Source organism: Dermacentor variabilis, chromosome 6 (genome assembly GCF_050947875.1).
Source record: "Dermacentor variabilis isolate Ectoservices chromosome 6, ASM5094787v1, whole genome shotgun sequence".
Taxonomy (NCBI): Eukaryota; Metazoa; Arthropoda; class Arachnida; order Ixodida; family Ixodidae; genus Dermacentor; species Dermacentor variabilis.
The window spans coordinates 57,712,802-57,730,430 of NC_134573.1; the positions used below are offsets into that span (position 1 = coordinate 57,712,802).

General features: G+C 45.9%; 1 protein-coding gene across 1 annotated transcript in view; it reads left to right on the top strand.

Moving 5' to 3' along the window:
* The window catches only part of LOC142584799 (NADPH oxidase 4-like), a 236,538-nt gene that overhangs the window by 189,992 nt on the left and 28,917 nt on the right, over positions 1-17,629 (top strand). Inside the window, exon 13 of the mRNA XM_075695072.1 lies at positions 12,243-12,309. Within this exon, the coding sequence (XP_075551187.1) occupies positions 12,243-12,309 (67 nt within the window). The remainder of the gene's footprint in view (positions 1-12,242; positions 12,310-17,629) is intronic.

Below are 17,629 nucleotides of genomic sequence, written 5' to 3' on the forward strand. Positions count from 1 at the left end.
AAAATTCGGGGTAGAACACCCCCAATTGTTACTTTGTGCGATTCGAAAGTTGTGCTGACCTATGTTCGAAACCGAGTTGGCCTTGTCCAAAAATCTACTTGGCCCATCCCAAAAATTTAAGTGGTCTATTCCGAAAACTGGCTCTGCCTAATTCGAAATATGAGTTGACGCACGTTCAAAACCGACCTGGCCCACTCCCAAAATTTTGGTGATCCACCCTAGAAATTTGCCCAATTCGAGCACAAAGCCATGTTATCGCATAGTCGGGTGACTAGTAACCTTAACTTGGAAGATCACATGAGCATGTGATGATGTCATGTAACAATGTTACGTGACATCGACGTCGAAACAGTGCATTCTTAAAAATGTGTGTGCCCTTTGGGGCTTATCTGGTCCCAGAGCGATAGTCGTCATGTGCTTTACGCTTCCTTTCTTGAAAACTCTGCGGTCGCTGCTTTCCTGTCGAGAATGCTGTCACTCTGATAACGGGTATTCCCTTCATGACCTGGAAGTCTCCCGCTCGCAGCGTTAAGGAAATGCGGTCAGCATAAATGAAAATTATCGTGGTCCGACAAAAGAAGCGCCAACTGGCATAAACTTTTTTAAAGAGTGTATGGACGTCGATAGAATCGACACGCCCAGGATGGTTTCGCAAGCAATGCACGCAAGGAAATTTAAGTGCCTCCGTAACTTTCTTGTGCATGTCTGCATGCGTTCACACGTGTAAATGTGTATTTGGGCGAATATGTGTTGTATATCTGTGTGTGTCTGCCTGTGCGCTCACATGTGTGTCTGTGTGCGTGCGTGCGTGTGTGTGTGTGTTCGTGTGTGTGTGTCAGTGTGTGTAAGTGAGCGATCACGCATTTATCCGCTTACACCTACTCTCGGAGACGAATGGGATATACAGTTTATTGAAATTCATTTTCAAGTACACGAGACAATAAAGAATGACACTGCGTCTATAAAATTATCTGTCTGCGAACGCGAAACCGACAAAAAAGTGCCGGAGGCGTCAAGATCGCCTCCTCAGACTTCGTAACGACAGCACCATCACAATGACGGCTCCGTGCAGACCTACCCAGCTGCTCACCGTCGTTATCTTCCTTCCCTCAGTGGCAGCTCCTTGTCTTCATGCCAGCGACGCGCTAAATCTGCACCATCATTGCATCATGCATCGCTTCTGCGACCAAGCACGCTTTGGGTGGCGCACGTTCGCTGCTGTATGACATTAAAACTTTCAACAGCGTACCTTTGAGAAACAGCGTTAATAAAAAAACTCAGCGCCCTTCCACTTTGTGAGGAATGATGACCAGTGAAGCTGTGTATGTCGGCCCCTTAATGGCGAACTCTGCCTCCGCCGCGGGTCGGCCCGGCATTGCACTATCTTCGGGATCGACCCAGGTATGCAGAGTTTTTTGCTTACCACGTCAACGACAGTAACATGTGCTCGGACGTTAGAGGTATAGAGCTTAGCTTAAAAATCGAAGGCAGACTGGCTACCAGAAACATGCTAACGGAAACATACTATCGACGACAACATCACGAAAGGCTAGGTGCGGTCAGGTTGACTTTGCAGACGTTCTTGTGCTGCGTCAGTTACTCTTTCCAAGAGGGCTTAATTGGAAAGTATTTGTTCGCATAGCTAATAGAGAAACATGTTTAATAAGCAGTTATTCACTCGGCTAGCTAATCTCAGGATCGGGCTCCAATCTACTCATTTTCTTTAGCCATTTAGGATCAACAATTGAAAATATGATTAACGTAGCTTCATTAATTACTCGCACCACGTCTCAACTTACTCCGTATCTAGAAGTTACCAATATGAACACTCGCACGATAAAATGATGTCACCACGATATATAATCTTTTAACATTTTTATTTCTGGCAGTTAAAGCAGCCGGCATATTGTTGCTTCAGTAGGCTTCTTGTGAAGCAAGTGTGAACGCAAGGGGATGTATTCTTGGCGCAAATCCAGTTCATGAGGTCAAACGCACGTACCCAACGGTGCACTTCTGCATTTACAATGTATTCTCCTACATTATATAAGAAGCACCTCAGCGCTACGGTACATGAAACAAGGTGCGCGAGAACATAGTGTGAGCTCCCGATTAGATTTCTGAGCGTTTCTTGCATAAAGCTCGCTTTCCTGGCGTCATTAAGAATAAGAGGTTGGGGGACGCTTAAGGTTAGCCGTTAAAAGTGGAGCGGGATAGCACTTAAAAGTGCTTGACTGCTCGCGCTTTCCGGCAGCTGCAGCTTATGTAAGCGTAATGTTTACCGGGAAACGCTCGCGGCGAACGCTATGCATGAAGACGAGCATTCTGGTAGAAGCACGGTCAATTGCGTGGGCCGATCTCGAAGATAGTGCACAGCAGCACCAAAAAAAAAAAAACACTAATTTCAGGTTTCTGTTATTCCTTCGAAGTTTTAATATTTCAGTCTGAGAAGTTTAACATAACAGGCATGTGCTATCGGTGTTTTGTTTTATGACCATTGTTTCTGGGCTGTTATTCTCACAATTCCGAAGAATAACTTTGTCACGTAACCAGGGAATAGAAGGGCAAGTCGGGAGATGGAAATTCAAGACGATGAACAGAAGGTGACTTTCGCTTCCAGCTTGTTCTCGTTTTGCTTGTTGCTAAGAATGTAAGACAAGGTATGGACAACAATGGTGATGAAATGGTATGGCAATATAATCCACGTATACCGCATGTCATCTAGCAAAGCATGGCATATACATATACCGAAATATATGCGGCAGTTTTCACTCTCTGACAAAGCCGCCGAGGCTGACACGGGATTTTCTGAGACGCGGGGCCCTTAACGCTTTCATGTTAAAACAGTGGTCCGGGCAAAAACATTGGATATATTCTTCAGTACTTTGTAACAGATAGAGGAGCGCGGACATGCACGTTAAAATAAACGCACTGAAGTGTTAGGATGAGTGTTTGGGAAATATATTTTGGTTGTCTAATGTTAACACCTAACAAAGAAAATACCGTGATTTTGTGACAATTATTGCAGACATATCTAAAGTCACGTGAAATATGAGCTCCGACACAGTGCCCGTGATGGAACTCGACGCTGGACTACAGGGCTGCATTGAACCAAGAAGTGCTGGTTTTATAAATACCAGTAATCGGAAAGGGTTTATCTTAAACTTTTGGCATGTTGGCACCGCTGCGCAGTTAGGGGACCCTTTTTACCACGAGCACCATGTTTCAGCCTATAGTTAAAGCACCTGCGTACTATTTTTTTTTTCGTTTTTTGGTGAGCTTTCTTTAGCGCCTAACCACTGCTCCAAAGTTATCGGCTAGATGAAGACGCGCCTGCAGGTATTTCTAATAGCCGGAATGTCGTCGCACGTTCAATAGCCAAAGAGAGTTATCTAATCAGACTGCGGGCGTGAAGCGAATACGTTTGAGCGCCAGAGATTGATTGCTCTGCAATGTATGACTATTCAAATCCGATGAAGTGGTTCCTTGATCTGTAGATCAAATTCCGACGAAGGACGACGTTGCGCGCACCCATCGTTGCGTTTAAGTGTTACTTTTTATCCAGCGAAAGCTCGCCTAATACTAAGTTAGATTCGTGATTCACTCTTTCGGAACTGCCTGGTTGTTTACATCACTACAACGTGACAGTATAGACGTGCTACATTTTCATTGAATTATACCGTAAAATGGGCTAGGAATTTTGTTGCGTGCGCGTTTACACATTTAACGAAATTATTTATTATTCACAACTGCCTTTCTAATCTAAGAGGTTGTAAATGACAGCAACCCGGACACTAACAGGAGGTCTCAAAGATAAAAAAAGTTCAAATGCTTATCAGTCTGCCTTCACCTGATGTTAAGGAAGGAAGCTTCAGTAGAAATATCTTTAGGATAATTAAAAACCTATCCACTTGAAAACGCTTCATCTGAGTTCCGCCTTTGTCAGCTGTCACCACCTTCAAGGCGGCACGGTCATGGGTCCTCCATCGAACAACCGGTTATTCCGAATGTATCATTCCGGGAAGCCGTGTTGCCTTCCGGCCTTTAACTCCGGTTCACAGCCATGCGAAAGATGAAAGTTCTGCATGAGGATCGTCGTTAGTGCAAACCCACGAGCTAGCGCGACTCACCTCGCTTCTATCGCTATTATTTAGGCTTGGATACAAAATGCATATTTTAAATCGACACACCACGAACCCGAAAAGAGCTGCCCGCGACAAGTGCAGCTAGGTTTCCTTCATTTCGCATTTCGCCCTATAAGAGATGAGGCAGGCTACCGACAAAAGAAAGTGGAACATCATAAAGGAAAGCAGAGATAATGGAATATGCAAATGTAAGAAGGTTAACCACGGGCGTGCCCGATCGGCTATCGTACACATGGGGAGGGAAACATTGAATGGTGATTTTGTGATGAATGCGAGAGAAATGCGGTAAGCATTACGTCACACCTCTGTGTGGGCCAGGATTCATGATTTATGCCACGTTTACCCAATTTAAATGTATTGTTCAGGAGCTCACTCGACACAAGTCCTGTCTCTTCCAGGAGCGAAGAGTAACTGACGGTGTGGTCTGGGGCCCACCACCATGCACATATATGTGCGTGCGTATATATATATATATATATATATATATATATATATATATATATATATATATTGTTACGATGGGCTGCGTTTATTCCAATATAAATCGATGAAAAGGGGCCGCACCAACACCGAGCCGCTGCAAAGACAAGCGCACTTCGTTCTCCTCTTCCTCCGTTCTTCCTGTACCTTTACCGTAACACTCCTCCGTACGCAGACGAATCCCGCTGGGCAAGTAACTGTTACGTCCACTTGGAGTCACGGGAATGGCAGCGTTTCAGGCGGGCGACGTGAACAAGCTGCGTCTTAAATCATAAACGCCATCATAAACGAGATGTGCAATCGAATAGGTCACATCACTTAGGCGATTGGTGATGACGAAAGGCCCGGTGTAACGGGCCAGAAAGTTCTGACAGAGGCCGCGCTTGCGAAGTGGTGTCCAAAGCCATACTATGACCCCTTTGTCGTACGACACATTCTTATGGCGTGAATTGTAGCTGATCTTGGAACGATCCTAGGATGACAACGTACGGAGCTAAGCTATACGGCGTGCTTCCTCAGCGCGGCAGAAAGTCTGGGCAATAGAAGAGTCCGCATGAGGAGTAAAAGGTAGAGTGGTGTCAAGGAAGGTCCGCGGTGGTCTGACATAAAGAAGATAGAAAGGACTGTAGCCGGTAGTTTCACGCTTTGCACTGTTGTAGGTGTATGTGATAAGAGGGAAGATATCATCCCACTTTGTGCCCGGAATCGGCGTACATCGAAAGCATGTTGGTCGAAGTTCTGTTAGTGCTTTGGATGAGACCATTTGTTAGCGGGTGATACGGGGTCACGTGGCGATATTGGCAAGCATAGAGACGCAACAGGTCTTCGACTATGGTGGCCACGAACTGCCGACCACGTTCGCTCACAATAACACGAGGGGGTCGATGACGCAGTATAACGGAGGACAGTAGGAAGCTCGAAACATCAAGAGCCGTGGCCGTTGGCATCGCTGCGGTTTCATCATAACGCGTCAGATGCTCGACACAGGCTATAAATCCTGCGGTTGTCGTTTGTGGAGCGTGGAAATGGGCCGAGAAGGTCCACTCCAGCCATTCCGAAAGGAGATGATGATGGCGCCAAAGGGTGAAGGAGTCCGACCGGAACAGTGTTAGGGCGCTTGAATTGCTGGCACTTGTTACAACTGGCCACATACTTTTCTATATCCCGTCGCATACTATTCCAGTAAAACCAGCCTTCAATGCGGTGGTATGTTCTGGTGAAACCTAGATGCCCAGCGGTCGACTCGTCTTGCATAGCATGAAGCACGTAGGTTCTCAAATTCTTAGGGACCACTAAGAGGAGGCGGCCGCTATCAGACGCATAATTCTTCTTGTAGAGCTGACCATCTTGGATGACAAAGTTATTTTTACCTGTTGGTTGAGCAGTTGAGGTGAAGACGACATTCAGGCGGCGGTCGTCACGCTGCTCTTCCCAGAAAGTGGCCAGGTCGTGAAAAAGAATGTCGTCGATGGCGGCCACAAATTAATCGAAATTGTCGGCGTCACATGTACTTGTTGGTAGACGGAGCCTCGAAAGGCAGTCGGCGTCCGCGTGATGTCGGCCACTCTTGTAAAGGACTGCAAAGTGAAATTCCTGCAAACGTAGCGCCCATCGAGCAAGGCGGCAAAACAGGTCGCGGAGAGCAACCCACCAACATAGTGAATGGTGATCAGTGACGATTGTGAAGCGGCGCCCATAGAGATATGGGCGGAACTTCTGGACTGCAAAGACGGCAGCGAGACGCTTGCTCACTGACGGTGTGATTGTGTTCGGCGTTGCTCAACGAACGGGTAGCATAGGCAATGGCATGCTCGTCGTCACCAAAACGCTGAACGAGGACGGCGCGAGGCCGATTCCACTGGCGTCGGTGTGCACGCAGCCGCAAGCCCACATGCGCTTCAATGCGCAGCCTGTCAAAGTTAAGGTGATGTGTGAGTTAGTGGATCAAGGAATCAACTTTTTTTTTCGTTTCTGCGTCCGTTCTGCCTGCATCTGCGCGAAAACTAGAAGTGGGAAGGCAGATAAACTGAAAGTGGTGGGGGTATTTGGTAGCACAATGGTTAGCGTGCTCAGCTCCCAAGTTCACAATGCTGCAAATACATGGGCTCGATTCCGGTGCCTCATTTGTGAAGACAGCTTTCGTCCTCCCTGGTGACGGCGAAGCTCAGAATGAGGCGGCAGCCTGACGACCATGGTCGCCGTCAGCGTAACAGAATAAGCGAGCTTGCAAGGTTGCATATAAAGCCGACAGAACATTCAGAGGAAATACAGCACGCTCCTGTCCACAGAAAGATTGATGAATAACAAGCTGTGTTGTTAAGCGAGGTTGTAGACAGATGATTTCACCAAAGACAGGACCACGCTCCTATCCCGATGATCAGCGGAAATGTGCATCGACAGCATGTCAATTTGCGTGTAATTGATCCTTCATTAAGGTCGTTGTGTGTTTATGTTGTGTCTAGCAGGAGCAAATAATGTAAGCAATGACACCGGACAGATAGCGGTGAGCTAAGTCCGCTAAATATATTTGAGGGTAACCATATTGAACGTCGACGCCGTGTTGAAGAAAGCCTGCGACTTCAGTTGCTCTGGTCGCCAGAAAAGCTTGAGTGCTACCATACCGCTGGGCGTATTTAGTAACTACAGCAATAGGACACACACTTAGCGGAAATGAGCAGAGTAAAAGGGCCACGTAATTGAAAAATGACTTAAGGGCAGCACTTGTATGGCATATCAAGAGAGTGAAGAAGATAATCAGGTTAGATCGACGGACTTTTCAAGCTCGGGCATTGTTTGAAAAATGAATAGAGCGACGTATGAGGCACAAAATAGTATATGCCAACCCAAGTAAATGAATCAGCGTAGTCATACATGCGCGACACGCCGTGGTGGCCTGCCACCAGGAAATCATGAAATTGCGGCCACGGCAAGTTACGTTGGGTGCTTGAAAATAAAAGCGAGCGCATCAGACACGTCTGAGGGTCGTTTCTAGCGTAGAAGATAACATCCTGAAAAAGAATAAGCTTGCGAATAGGGGCATCAGAAGATTGAGTACTGCGTCACTTTTTGATGTTGTTCAGGAAGACGTCAGGCTTTTAGTAAGCGTTTATCTCTCAGAAAGTGAGTTCAAGTTAAATGTATTTTCATCACAATGGCTCCGCGACATTTTTTTTTTAAACAAAGCTATCTTTGCCTCTTGCTTCGATTTTTCCAGTGCTGCTGCTGCTGTTTCGCACGCCACGTAGAGGGCGAGGGGAATGCATACACGTGAAAGAAACAAGCCAGAGAGGAAAGGTGGCGCGAGAAACTTGTTTGGACCTTTTAATCGTGTCACATGTGCACAATTCTCTCTGGCGCTCCGTGGGCGCCGTTACCTTAGCCTCTTGAAAGATGTAATTTTCCGTGATGCGCCGCAAAATTATTGCAGAACTGCAGCGCTTACCGTCCTGCTAACGTGAAAGTCCTGAGGAGAGGTAAATAGAATGGTAGAGAGGGTGCAAGCAGATGAGGTAGAGAATGGGTAGAACCGGTGGAATAGCGGAACGAGCGAATAACAGCTTTGTCACTCTTCGCTCGCAGTTCCCATAGTGGGAGGAAGATTGGGACAGGGTGAAGGTTACGTGAAAGAAACCAAGATGAGGAAATGCTACTACTATACATACAGCAGTTGTACGGAAACTAAAGGTACGGTATTTTACGTTTCTGCTATTTCTGTAAAATAAACACGCTGAAAATTCGTCAAGTGGACAACTGCCACAGGGCGTGGAGATGCAAAGTCACATTAAATCACCGTAAGGTGTACGCAACACCATGGAAGCGGTCGCACGTCACATCGACGCTTCTGTGCCCGCTATGGTAGCTATACGGCTATAGCATTGCTCGACGTCGCGGGTTCGATCCCCTCCGCGGAATACTGATTTCAAAGGGATTGAAATACAAAGACGGTCGTGCACTCTGATTTAGGAACACGTTAAAGAACACCCGGGTATCAAAGTTAATCCGGAGTGCACCACTATAGCGTGCCTCATATAATCCGATCGTGATTTCGCCACGTAGAGTCCCATAATTCTACCAACACTTCTACCGTGTTGCGGTGTTGCATGTGAAGCAATGACAATGCTCAACCCTCTCATGCATTATAAACATCTGCTTGTATAGGCGAGATGCATAGTAATCAGCCGTTACAGGGTGATTCGGGTCTGACATTTTGGACATGCATTCCATCACAATATATACAATGCACTTTACGGTGTCATTCTTCGATGGCTCGTACCGATTCTCGTGCAATGAGGATGCGAACAAATTGTCTCACATGCTGACTGTAACCTTCCTGGAACTGCCAACATTCGTTACCCGCCGTAGCTGCTTAGTGGCTATGGTGTTTCGCTGCTAATCACGACGTCTCAGAATTGAATACCAGCCACGGCGGCCGTATATAGAAGGGGGCGAAATGCAAAAAGAAAACCGTGTACTTAAATTTATGTGCACAATAAAGACCTCCAGGTCGTCCAAATTGTTCTGGAATCACCCACTACGATGTGCCTCATAATAACATCGTGGTTTGGCACGTAACACCCCACAGTTTATTATTTAACATTCCTTAAATGTGTTCTTGGCAGTCCCACAGCTCTTGAGTGCAAGTAAGTGTCAGGAGTTGGCCGCGAGTTCTATTAGTATGTGGGTAGTCTTTATGACGTTTGATATCTGATAGTCTATATTGTGGTTATATTTTAAATGCAGAATGGCAACATGTTAAACAGCATGGAGAACAGAAAAATCCGGCATATATCACTGCACAATAATTTCAAATAGCTGTCTTCCTTTACACATATGGATAACCGTGACAGTAGACTTCTTTCGGATCTAACTGCAAGTATTTTGTACGTCATACCCAAGGGTGTACCTGGCCTGGTGGCCAGTAAATGTGACGTAATATTTCGAGCAGCTTCGTCCATAGCATGTTAACAAAGAACCACACAGAGGCAGTTTGTACAATTCTTGTGTCGTGCCTTTTGCCTCAAGGTGCAAAACCAACTTATCCATGTAACCATCTCAATACTTCAGTACATGTCAATTTGCAGCTGCTGCGGTAGCCCACGAGTGTGGATAGCGAAGTCGATAGGATAACAATTGGAGACACCTTAACGAAATCGATAGGTCAAAATCAAAAGCCGTCCACGACGGCGTCTCTCGTAGACGCTGTGTGCTGACTGTGTGCACACATGTGTGCCGACTGAAGACATGCTGCCGCGCAGTGCTTCCGACGATTACTCCGTAGTATAAAAAAAATCAAGAACCGTATCAAAAGCCCAGAATCAATCGTCACTCGTCTCGACTAAACGCTCTTCCGATGATGAGTCATTTCCAGCCGAAGAGCGGCTGTGCTTTATCAAGAGCACTGATAACGCCGGTGGGACAAGTATTGCGGCGATGTTCAGTGCGCAGGGATAGCTCTTTATTATGTTATTGTTGTTTTATTCACGTCATCCCTACGCCACCGCGCGAAGTATGAAGCGTGTAATGTCAGTACGCCACGTGGTGCCACTCACGCGAACCTTAATGGCCAGAAAAGCTGGACACGTAGGGCGCTGCGTAAAGTCTGCCTCAAAGACCAGACCCGTACAAGCATCACAACAACGCTTTCAAAGCCTTCTGTGTTGAGGACGGTCTCGGCCAGTGTCCCGGGACTTTTTCCTACGACAAAGGGCGTTTGCCAAGACTAACACTCCTGAATGTTCTTTGCTGCGCGCACTGAAGCGGGGACACTCAAAGAGAAGGTGGGCGATTGTTTCCTCGTAGCTACAGTTATTGCATGCAGCGCTGTTGGCCATTTCGTTCCGAAATGAGTACGCATTCGTAAGAGCCATGCCAAACCACAAACGCCACAGAAGCGTCTCCTCAGCTTAGGTAGTCATCACGGAAAGCGGAGCCGTAGTTTCGGATCCAAGTTGTGGCGACAAGCGTTGGTAAATTCCGTCTAGTTCCAGTGCGCAAGTGTAAGTTCACTTTACGCAGAAAATACTAGTGTAACCATGTTCTTAGTGTTGTTGAATAATTCAGCTTCTCGCAGCATCTACTAAGATGGTAGAGCGACTGTCATTGAAATGCTTCACTCCTGGCTTTGATTTCCGGAGCAGAGTAAATTCAGAGAATTCAGAGTTTTCAGAGAAGGTTGTATTGGTTTGTAGTTTCGCTTGGTGTTACTTTCGTTTCGATGGCGGTTCTTTCATTTCAAGCAAATAAAGCAATTCTAATGAGAATAGATGCGGCAAACTGATTGTCTGCGCTACGGTTGATGATTAATAAGATAAGCCATCAGTATGCAACGCTTGCCGTTCAGGAACTTGGCCTTCAGGCTTAACGCTTCAGGCTTAACGCCAAGTTTAGCGTTCCGCCAAGTCAAGCAATAATCTGGTTATTAGAGTGCTTTACATTGGGTGATACTTCAGGCCCACTGTGCGATCCGTTTGTTAATTGCTTTCCGTCGTGACAACAAAATGTAAACGGTAAAATCGGTCATCGTTGAGTGCCAGCCTACGCTGAACGAAAAACACTTATTTTGTTGTAATAATTAAGATTAGCTAGTTGATTTGACGCTGCTCGGCCTATACATGTACACCTTTCCAACGAAAGCTTCCTGGGTGTCGCCAAAACGCCCTCTGCGATGCTGTAATTGCGCGAAAGCGGCAGCCCTGCAAAGGCTGCCGCGTGTGCCTGTGTATCCCTAGCGCAGCAGTCCAGAGAGGAGGTTCCATCTCCCCGCGATGGAAATGGCGCCGCCGTACCGGGAAAGCGTTTTGATTTCCGCCCAGCAGAAAGCGTAACAGCATTACCTTTGGGGATGCGGAACGCCCTTAAAGCGTCATTCTTGACTGCATCGATAACTGGACTCTGGTCTACCACTGTACGCGGTGACGGTGTGTGAAGGGAAATACGTTTCGCCATATCTACCACAGTTGCGCGTAGAAGCCATGCCTGTATAGAGAGCCTGCTCTATCACGGTCTAGGGCAAGGCATCACGTGGCATGCAAAGCTAAAACTTTGCGTACTGGCCGAGTAATCTTTTATTTTTTGTCGGCGTGGTTTTTATCAGCGTGGCGTTATCAGCGGCGATTTTTATCGGCAATAAAATGTATTGCACAGCTTTAGTTAGCGAGTGAAACACTGTCTACTTGCTTGCTATTTTTGAGCAATTTTCTGGACTTTGCCTAGAAGCGGCGTAAAAGAACTAAGTTATATATTACGACCCCACAAAAGTAGTGATGATGTTTTCAAGTTTGCTTTAATGCCGCCCTATTCACTTGTGACGGTAACTTTAAGCCTTGCTTATTCCTAGCAAAATTATAGAGCCTCAGAAAGTACGTTTTTAAAGAACGCAATAAATTTTGCAGGCATCCTTATGTTATCACTAACAAATACACTAAGACTACCTACTGTGGAAGGCATCGCTTTCAAAACGATTGGTGCATGTTAGCTGTGACATTCTATATATGCCCAAGCTTTCGTGCCATGGTCCGGGAACACAGGTTGTTCAAATTGCCTTGGGTTTTGTTGCCAATGCTTCGCAAGCCTCCTTGGTTTTATTCGCACGCATCACTCTTTCCCTGTATTGCATTCCAGGTGTGCTGCGAACGAAGCTCGTCGCTCCGAAAGCTTCCAAGAAAAGTGACAAGCCAGCCTATCCCAAGTAAGATTAATATTTCGGCATTCAGCGTAGGAGGCACCATCGGCCTGAGCTCAGAATGCCCACATAAATGTTTTTTCTTGCATACTGCATCTTTCACTAAGACCGCACAAGCAATTGATTATGAAACCGGAGGAGATGCATGGCTAATTACTGTTGGGCTTCTGTGTTCACACTTGTTGCGACAGAACAGATGCGAAAACATGCAATGAAATGACTGGACGGGGAAAAAAATTTACTACCATCAAGCTTAATTCAGAGAAGACAGATGCGCTCTCTTAAGAAATGAGTCAGCCTGCACAGCAATGAACATCAAGTCTTCATGTCTTTCAAAGCAAGCCTCCATTTTGACAATCAAATTCGATAGCTATCTTGTTTGTTTTCGGCGCTCAAATTGGATTGCGCATGCTGGCACCTTAAACAGCGTACCTGTCCTCTCTGATTAAAATTAGTTGCAGTGTCTTTTTTTCCTGTGCAGTCATTCTCTTGCATGTCTTGGTGTCTTTCCCACCGCAAAACGATGTACGATCGCAAATAATTATTCGTACAGAAGACAGCGCGGTCAATTGTATTCAACCGAGTGATTCGTCTCTGAGAACATTGCTGCCGAAAACAAATTTTTCTAACGTTTCATTACGTTATGTGGCATTCATATACCATGTGTCCCAGCTAACGTTAGCCGAACTGTTCACCTAAAAATATTTGAAAGAAACTGTGTGATATAGAGTTATAAGACCTAAGTTGCTCGGTTGACAGACCATTGACGACCATACACTTTGGATCTTATGATTGTTCTTGCACCGTGTTCTTTTTTCAATCATTTCTTTCCTTTGCCGAACAGTTTGGCTAAAGTTAGCTTGGACAACCCATATAGGCTCTTGCATTTGCGAACATTTCACGGTTAGGATGTCCTGTATAAGTACTTTTGTGGAAAGTCACGAGAGAACCATTGTCATAGCTACAATAATGTTCTGTACTTGTGAACAGTTTAAATTTTGACTTAATATAATGAATATTGTAAATCCTTGCTTTTCTATTCCACAAAGGCAATATTCCTGGAATTTCTTAACAGCTCCTCCACATACCAAATTTTCATTCTTCCAAAGCTGCATGGGAAATATTCCGTTTTGTCAGCGCTATGCAGGTCGCTCTGAAGCAATATTTTTTTTGGCAGACTGTTCGGTTCATTGCTCTGCAGTGAAGCCAGGAATATAGGCGCAGGAATGCAGTAAAACATCAAATATGACAATGTTCTGCATATTACGAAATATGTTCTTCTAAATGACTGTATAGTTCGCCACTGTAGCGCAAACGTCACCTTACCCTAGAAATAAATGTATCTTTGTTTCTTAACGTCGCTAAAGCAGAAAACGCAAAAGCCCAAGGTTGTATAATCAACGCAAGGCGCGTACCGCCAGAAAAAGAAACGACATAACTCTGCTATTTGCGGCGAAGTCTACAAGAAAGGAACTAAAGAACTCTTTTAACACAACTAGCAACGAGCAAGAACCGAGCAATACAAGAGCCAACAAGAACAACCTGCAATTAGCACGTTTTGCTAACGTTTTTTGGCTGCACTAAAATGTAATAGGTTGAAGACAATATTTGTCTACTAGAAATGACGCCCCCCTTATCCCAACAAACATTCGTCTTGATCAGAGTATTAATTATCCTACACTTTGCGCGGCCGCTTATTCTGCAGAGAGTGGATGCGACTGCTTTTCACAGCATGCTTTGGCTCTTTCAGATAACATTGACAACTTCTCTTAGAAAAAAAAGAAAAAAGAAGCAATACAAGAAGTGCGGAATTGAAAGGTTCTCTCTCGCGTGAATAATTTTATTTATTTTTGAATATTTATTTTTTGCAATGGCCTTGATGTGGCGTTGGCCCTTACCTTCTTTTCTAGCTTCAGCTGGCCGTTGGGTGTATAACGAAATAAACTTGGGCAGGGGAGAAGATGGGTAAATCTGTCCTCCTGCAGAACTATGGTTACTCTATCGATAAATACTTTTGCCGCAGGATTTTTTAATGTGAAAGCCTTATATATAGTATCAGTTCGTCAGCCTTGAGCGAAAACTCGTCGATGACACGAAAGGTACAAAAAGGCTACGAACCCTCAAACTTTGGTGGGAGTCGAACCCACGACCATTTGTGCGATTCGAACCCATGACCTTTGATGTTAATGAGGGTTGTGTTGATTAAGACAGCGTTAACTAAGGCATAGAAGCATTACGTGATCAAGGAGTATACAGGATGTATACGGGAATATCTTGGAAAATATATCCAAGGATTCCACAGCTAACTTCATCGTCCCCAAAAAAAGTAGAATGACAGCTATGAAGAAAGAGTTCCGGCAAGGATTTGTAATATCTCCAGTGCTATTCACTGCGTGCTTAGAAGAAATATTCAAGTTGTTGAACTGGAAAGACTCAAGAGTGAGGATCAGTGGCGAATATCTCAGCAATCTTCGGTTTGCAGATAACATTTTCCTGTTCAGCAACACTGGGGACGAACTGCAACAAAAGATTGAGGAGATTAACAAAGAAAGTGTAAGATTGGGGTTGAATATTAATATTCAAAGCGAAGGAGAGCGAAAATAAACTTTATTATTTAACCAGGCTTGTTTGACCTTAGCCCAAAGGAAGATGGCCTTCTCAGTCCAGGTAGCTATGGCTCGCTGCCGCCGCCTGAGCCCTGTTCACCAACGGTAGCCGGTATTCAGGGTCTTGGGTGACCAGCTAAGCCTTCTTCTGGTCTTCCTTTCCTTCCTCTGGTTCCGCTTCATTCGGCGCCTTATTGCTTGGTGGTGATGACGACGGTACGTTTGGGTTATTCCTGCAGCGTAGTGCCATGTGGCGCAAGGTGTTGGGCGTGTCCGGCGGGCAGAACTTGCAGGCCCGCCCGTAGGCCCCCGGATACATGCCGTGCAGCAGTGTTCCATGGTAGGTTCCCGCCTGGAGTCCGCTCAAGTCACCGCTTGTTCCGTACTCATCCTCCTATGTGCGTTCAGGTAGCGACTCCTCTGCTTCCTGTAGGGCACCAAGATCTCCGAGTACTTGGGTGTGCGTTGAGCCTTTTCGTGGCAGCCGTTGGTCCGTGTTCTCTGCGTGTCGGAGATGGCTCGGCGTGCATCATCTTGCTCCACGGCATGCGCCACCTGGTTCCCCGCGAGGGATTCGTGTCCCGGCGTCCAAAGGATATTCGCTTCTTCTATCTCGGTGTTATTCAAAACCTGAAGTGCTGCCTTTCCGATCCTTCCGTTCATATATCTTCTGCACGCTTCTTGCAAGTCTGTCATCACGATACCCCGGGTCTTCCGGCATGTTGCAATGGCCAGGAGTGTGCCCAGCTCTTCCGCTGTGCTTCTCATCAACCACGCGGATTGCAAATCAACATTTTCTTTTGTACCTGCGTCCGTGAATCTCACGTTTTCTTCTTTGTTGCTGGTGCGTTCGAGTTTTTGCTTGAGCGTTTGTATTGTCGCCTGTCTCCGTTCCTCGTCATACTCGGCATGCATGTTTCCGGGCATGGTGCTACGTGTAACTTTTCTGTAATCTCGTGTAGGATGCGCTGAGGTAGATGCTTTTTATCGTCTACTCGGTAGCCCAGATCTTCGAGCAGGTCGCTTCCCGTCTTTGTCAGCTTTAGTCTCTCCAGCTGGTTGACGTTGTGCGCTTCCGCGAGCTTTCCTCGTGTGTTGTGCACTTTCATTTTGGGTAGTTTCGCTGCGGACGTGAAGGGCGACAAGCCAATGGCAATTTTGTAGGATTTTCTGATGGCGTGGATTTTTTCTCGTTGACTTCTTCATGTCAGCTTGTGAGGTCCCGTACGTGATGATGCTCGTGATCAGCGCTTGTATCATTCTCGTGGTCTTCCTCCTTAAATTTGTGACTTTCGCTCGTCACATTTTTGATCAAGTGGGTTACGTTTTGCACTGTTCTGTCAATTTTTTCCAACTCTGCTCTCCCGGCCCCGTCCTATTTAATCATTAGTCCGACTATGCGAAGCGTGGTAACCTGCGGAATCATGATGCATCCTACCTTTACCTCTGGGTCTGGTATCTGCTGCGGATGTAGGCCTCTTGCGCGCTTTCTTAGCACCAAGATCTCCGACTTTTCTGGCGCGCACGTCAGTCCACATGTCCACTTGCTGTTTATCGACCCTCCCGTAGGCAAGATGGGGAGGTCGCCAGCATATATTGCGTGACAAATCCCTTCTATTTCTTTCAATTGTTTATGTAGTGAGCTTTAATAACAAAGCGAAATGATGGAGCCTTGTGGCGTTCCCTTTCACGGTATATCGAATTTCTCGGATCGTAAGTTGCCTATTCCCACTGTGGCTGCCCTTTCTTTCAGAAAAGCTCTGATGTAATCATATATATTTTCTCCGCAGTAATAGATGTTGAAGTGTTGCAGCATAACTTCGTCTGACACGTTGTTGAAAGCCCCTTTCACATGTCTAGTCCGAAGATGCCACTCCTGTGCTTGTCTAGTTTGTCTATCACTTCTCCTTTGATCTGCCGTAACAAGCCTTGCATGGACAGTTCAGCTCTAAATTCGAACATTGTGTTAGTTGTGTTTGTTGTCTTCAAGATCGATCAAGCGATTGTGCAGCATGTGCTCATAGAATTTTCCAGCACATGAGGTAAGGGGTATAGGTCGCAGATTCTCAAAGCTGGTGGGCTTGTTGGGTTTACGAGTCATGGTTAACGGGGCATGTTTCCAGTCCTGCGGTGCTTTACCCTTTTCCCAGCGCTCGTTGAGGCAGAAGATGTGCAGAAGACAAAGATAATGCTCAATATCGTAGCAATAGAACAAGATTTGAAGATCGCCTCTCAGCCTCAAGAGTCTGTGAAGGAGGAAGTTTACTTAGGTTCGTTACTCACAGGGTACCCTGGTCACGAGAAGGAAATTTGCAGAAGAAGAAAAATGGGTTGGAGTGCATACCGCAGACATTGCCAGATCCTGACAGGGATATTAGGATTATCATTGAAGAGAAGTATGCACAATCAATGCATCCTTCCTGGTTTAGCATATGGGGCAGAAACTTGGAGGTTAACAAAGAAGCTCGAGAACAAGTTAAGGACCGCTCAAAAGAGCGACGGAACGAAGAATGTAAGGCAGAAAGTTCAGAGAGAAGAATAGAGCGGTTTGGATCTGAGACCAAACGGCTATAGCTGGTATTCTAATTGACATTAAGAGAAAAATGTTTCTGGACAGATCATGTAATGCATAGGTTAGATAACCGGTGGACTGTTAGAGTTACAGAATTGGTTACAAGAGAATGGAATCACAGTAAAGGACGGCTGAAGACTAGGTGGGG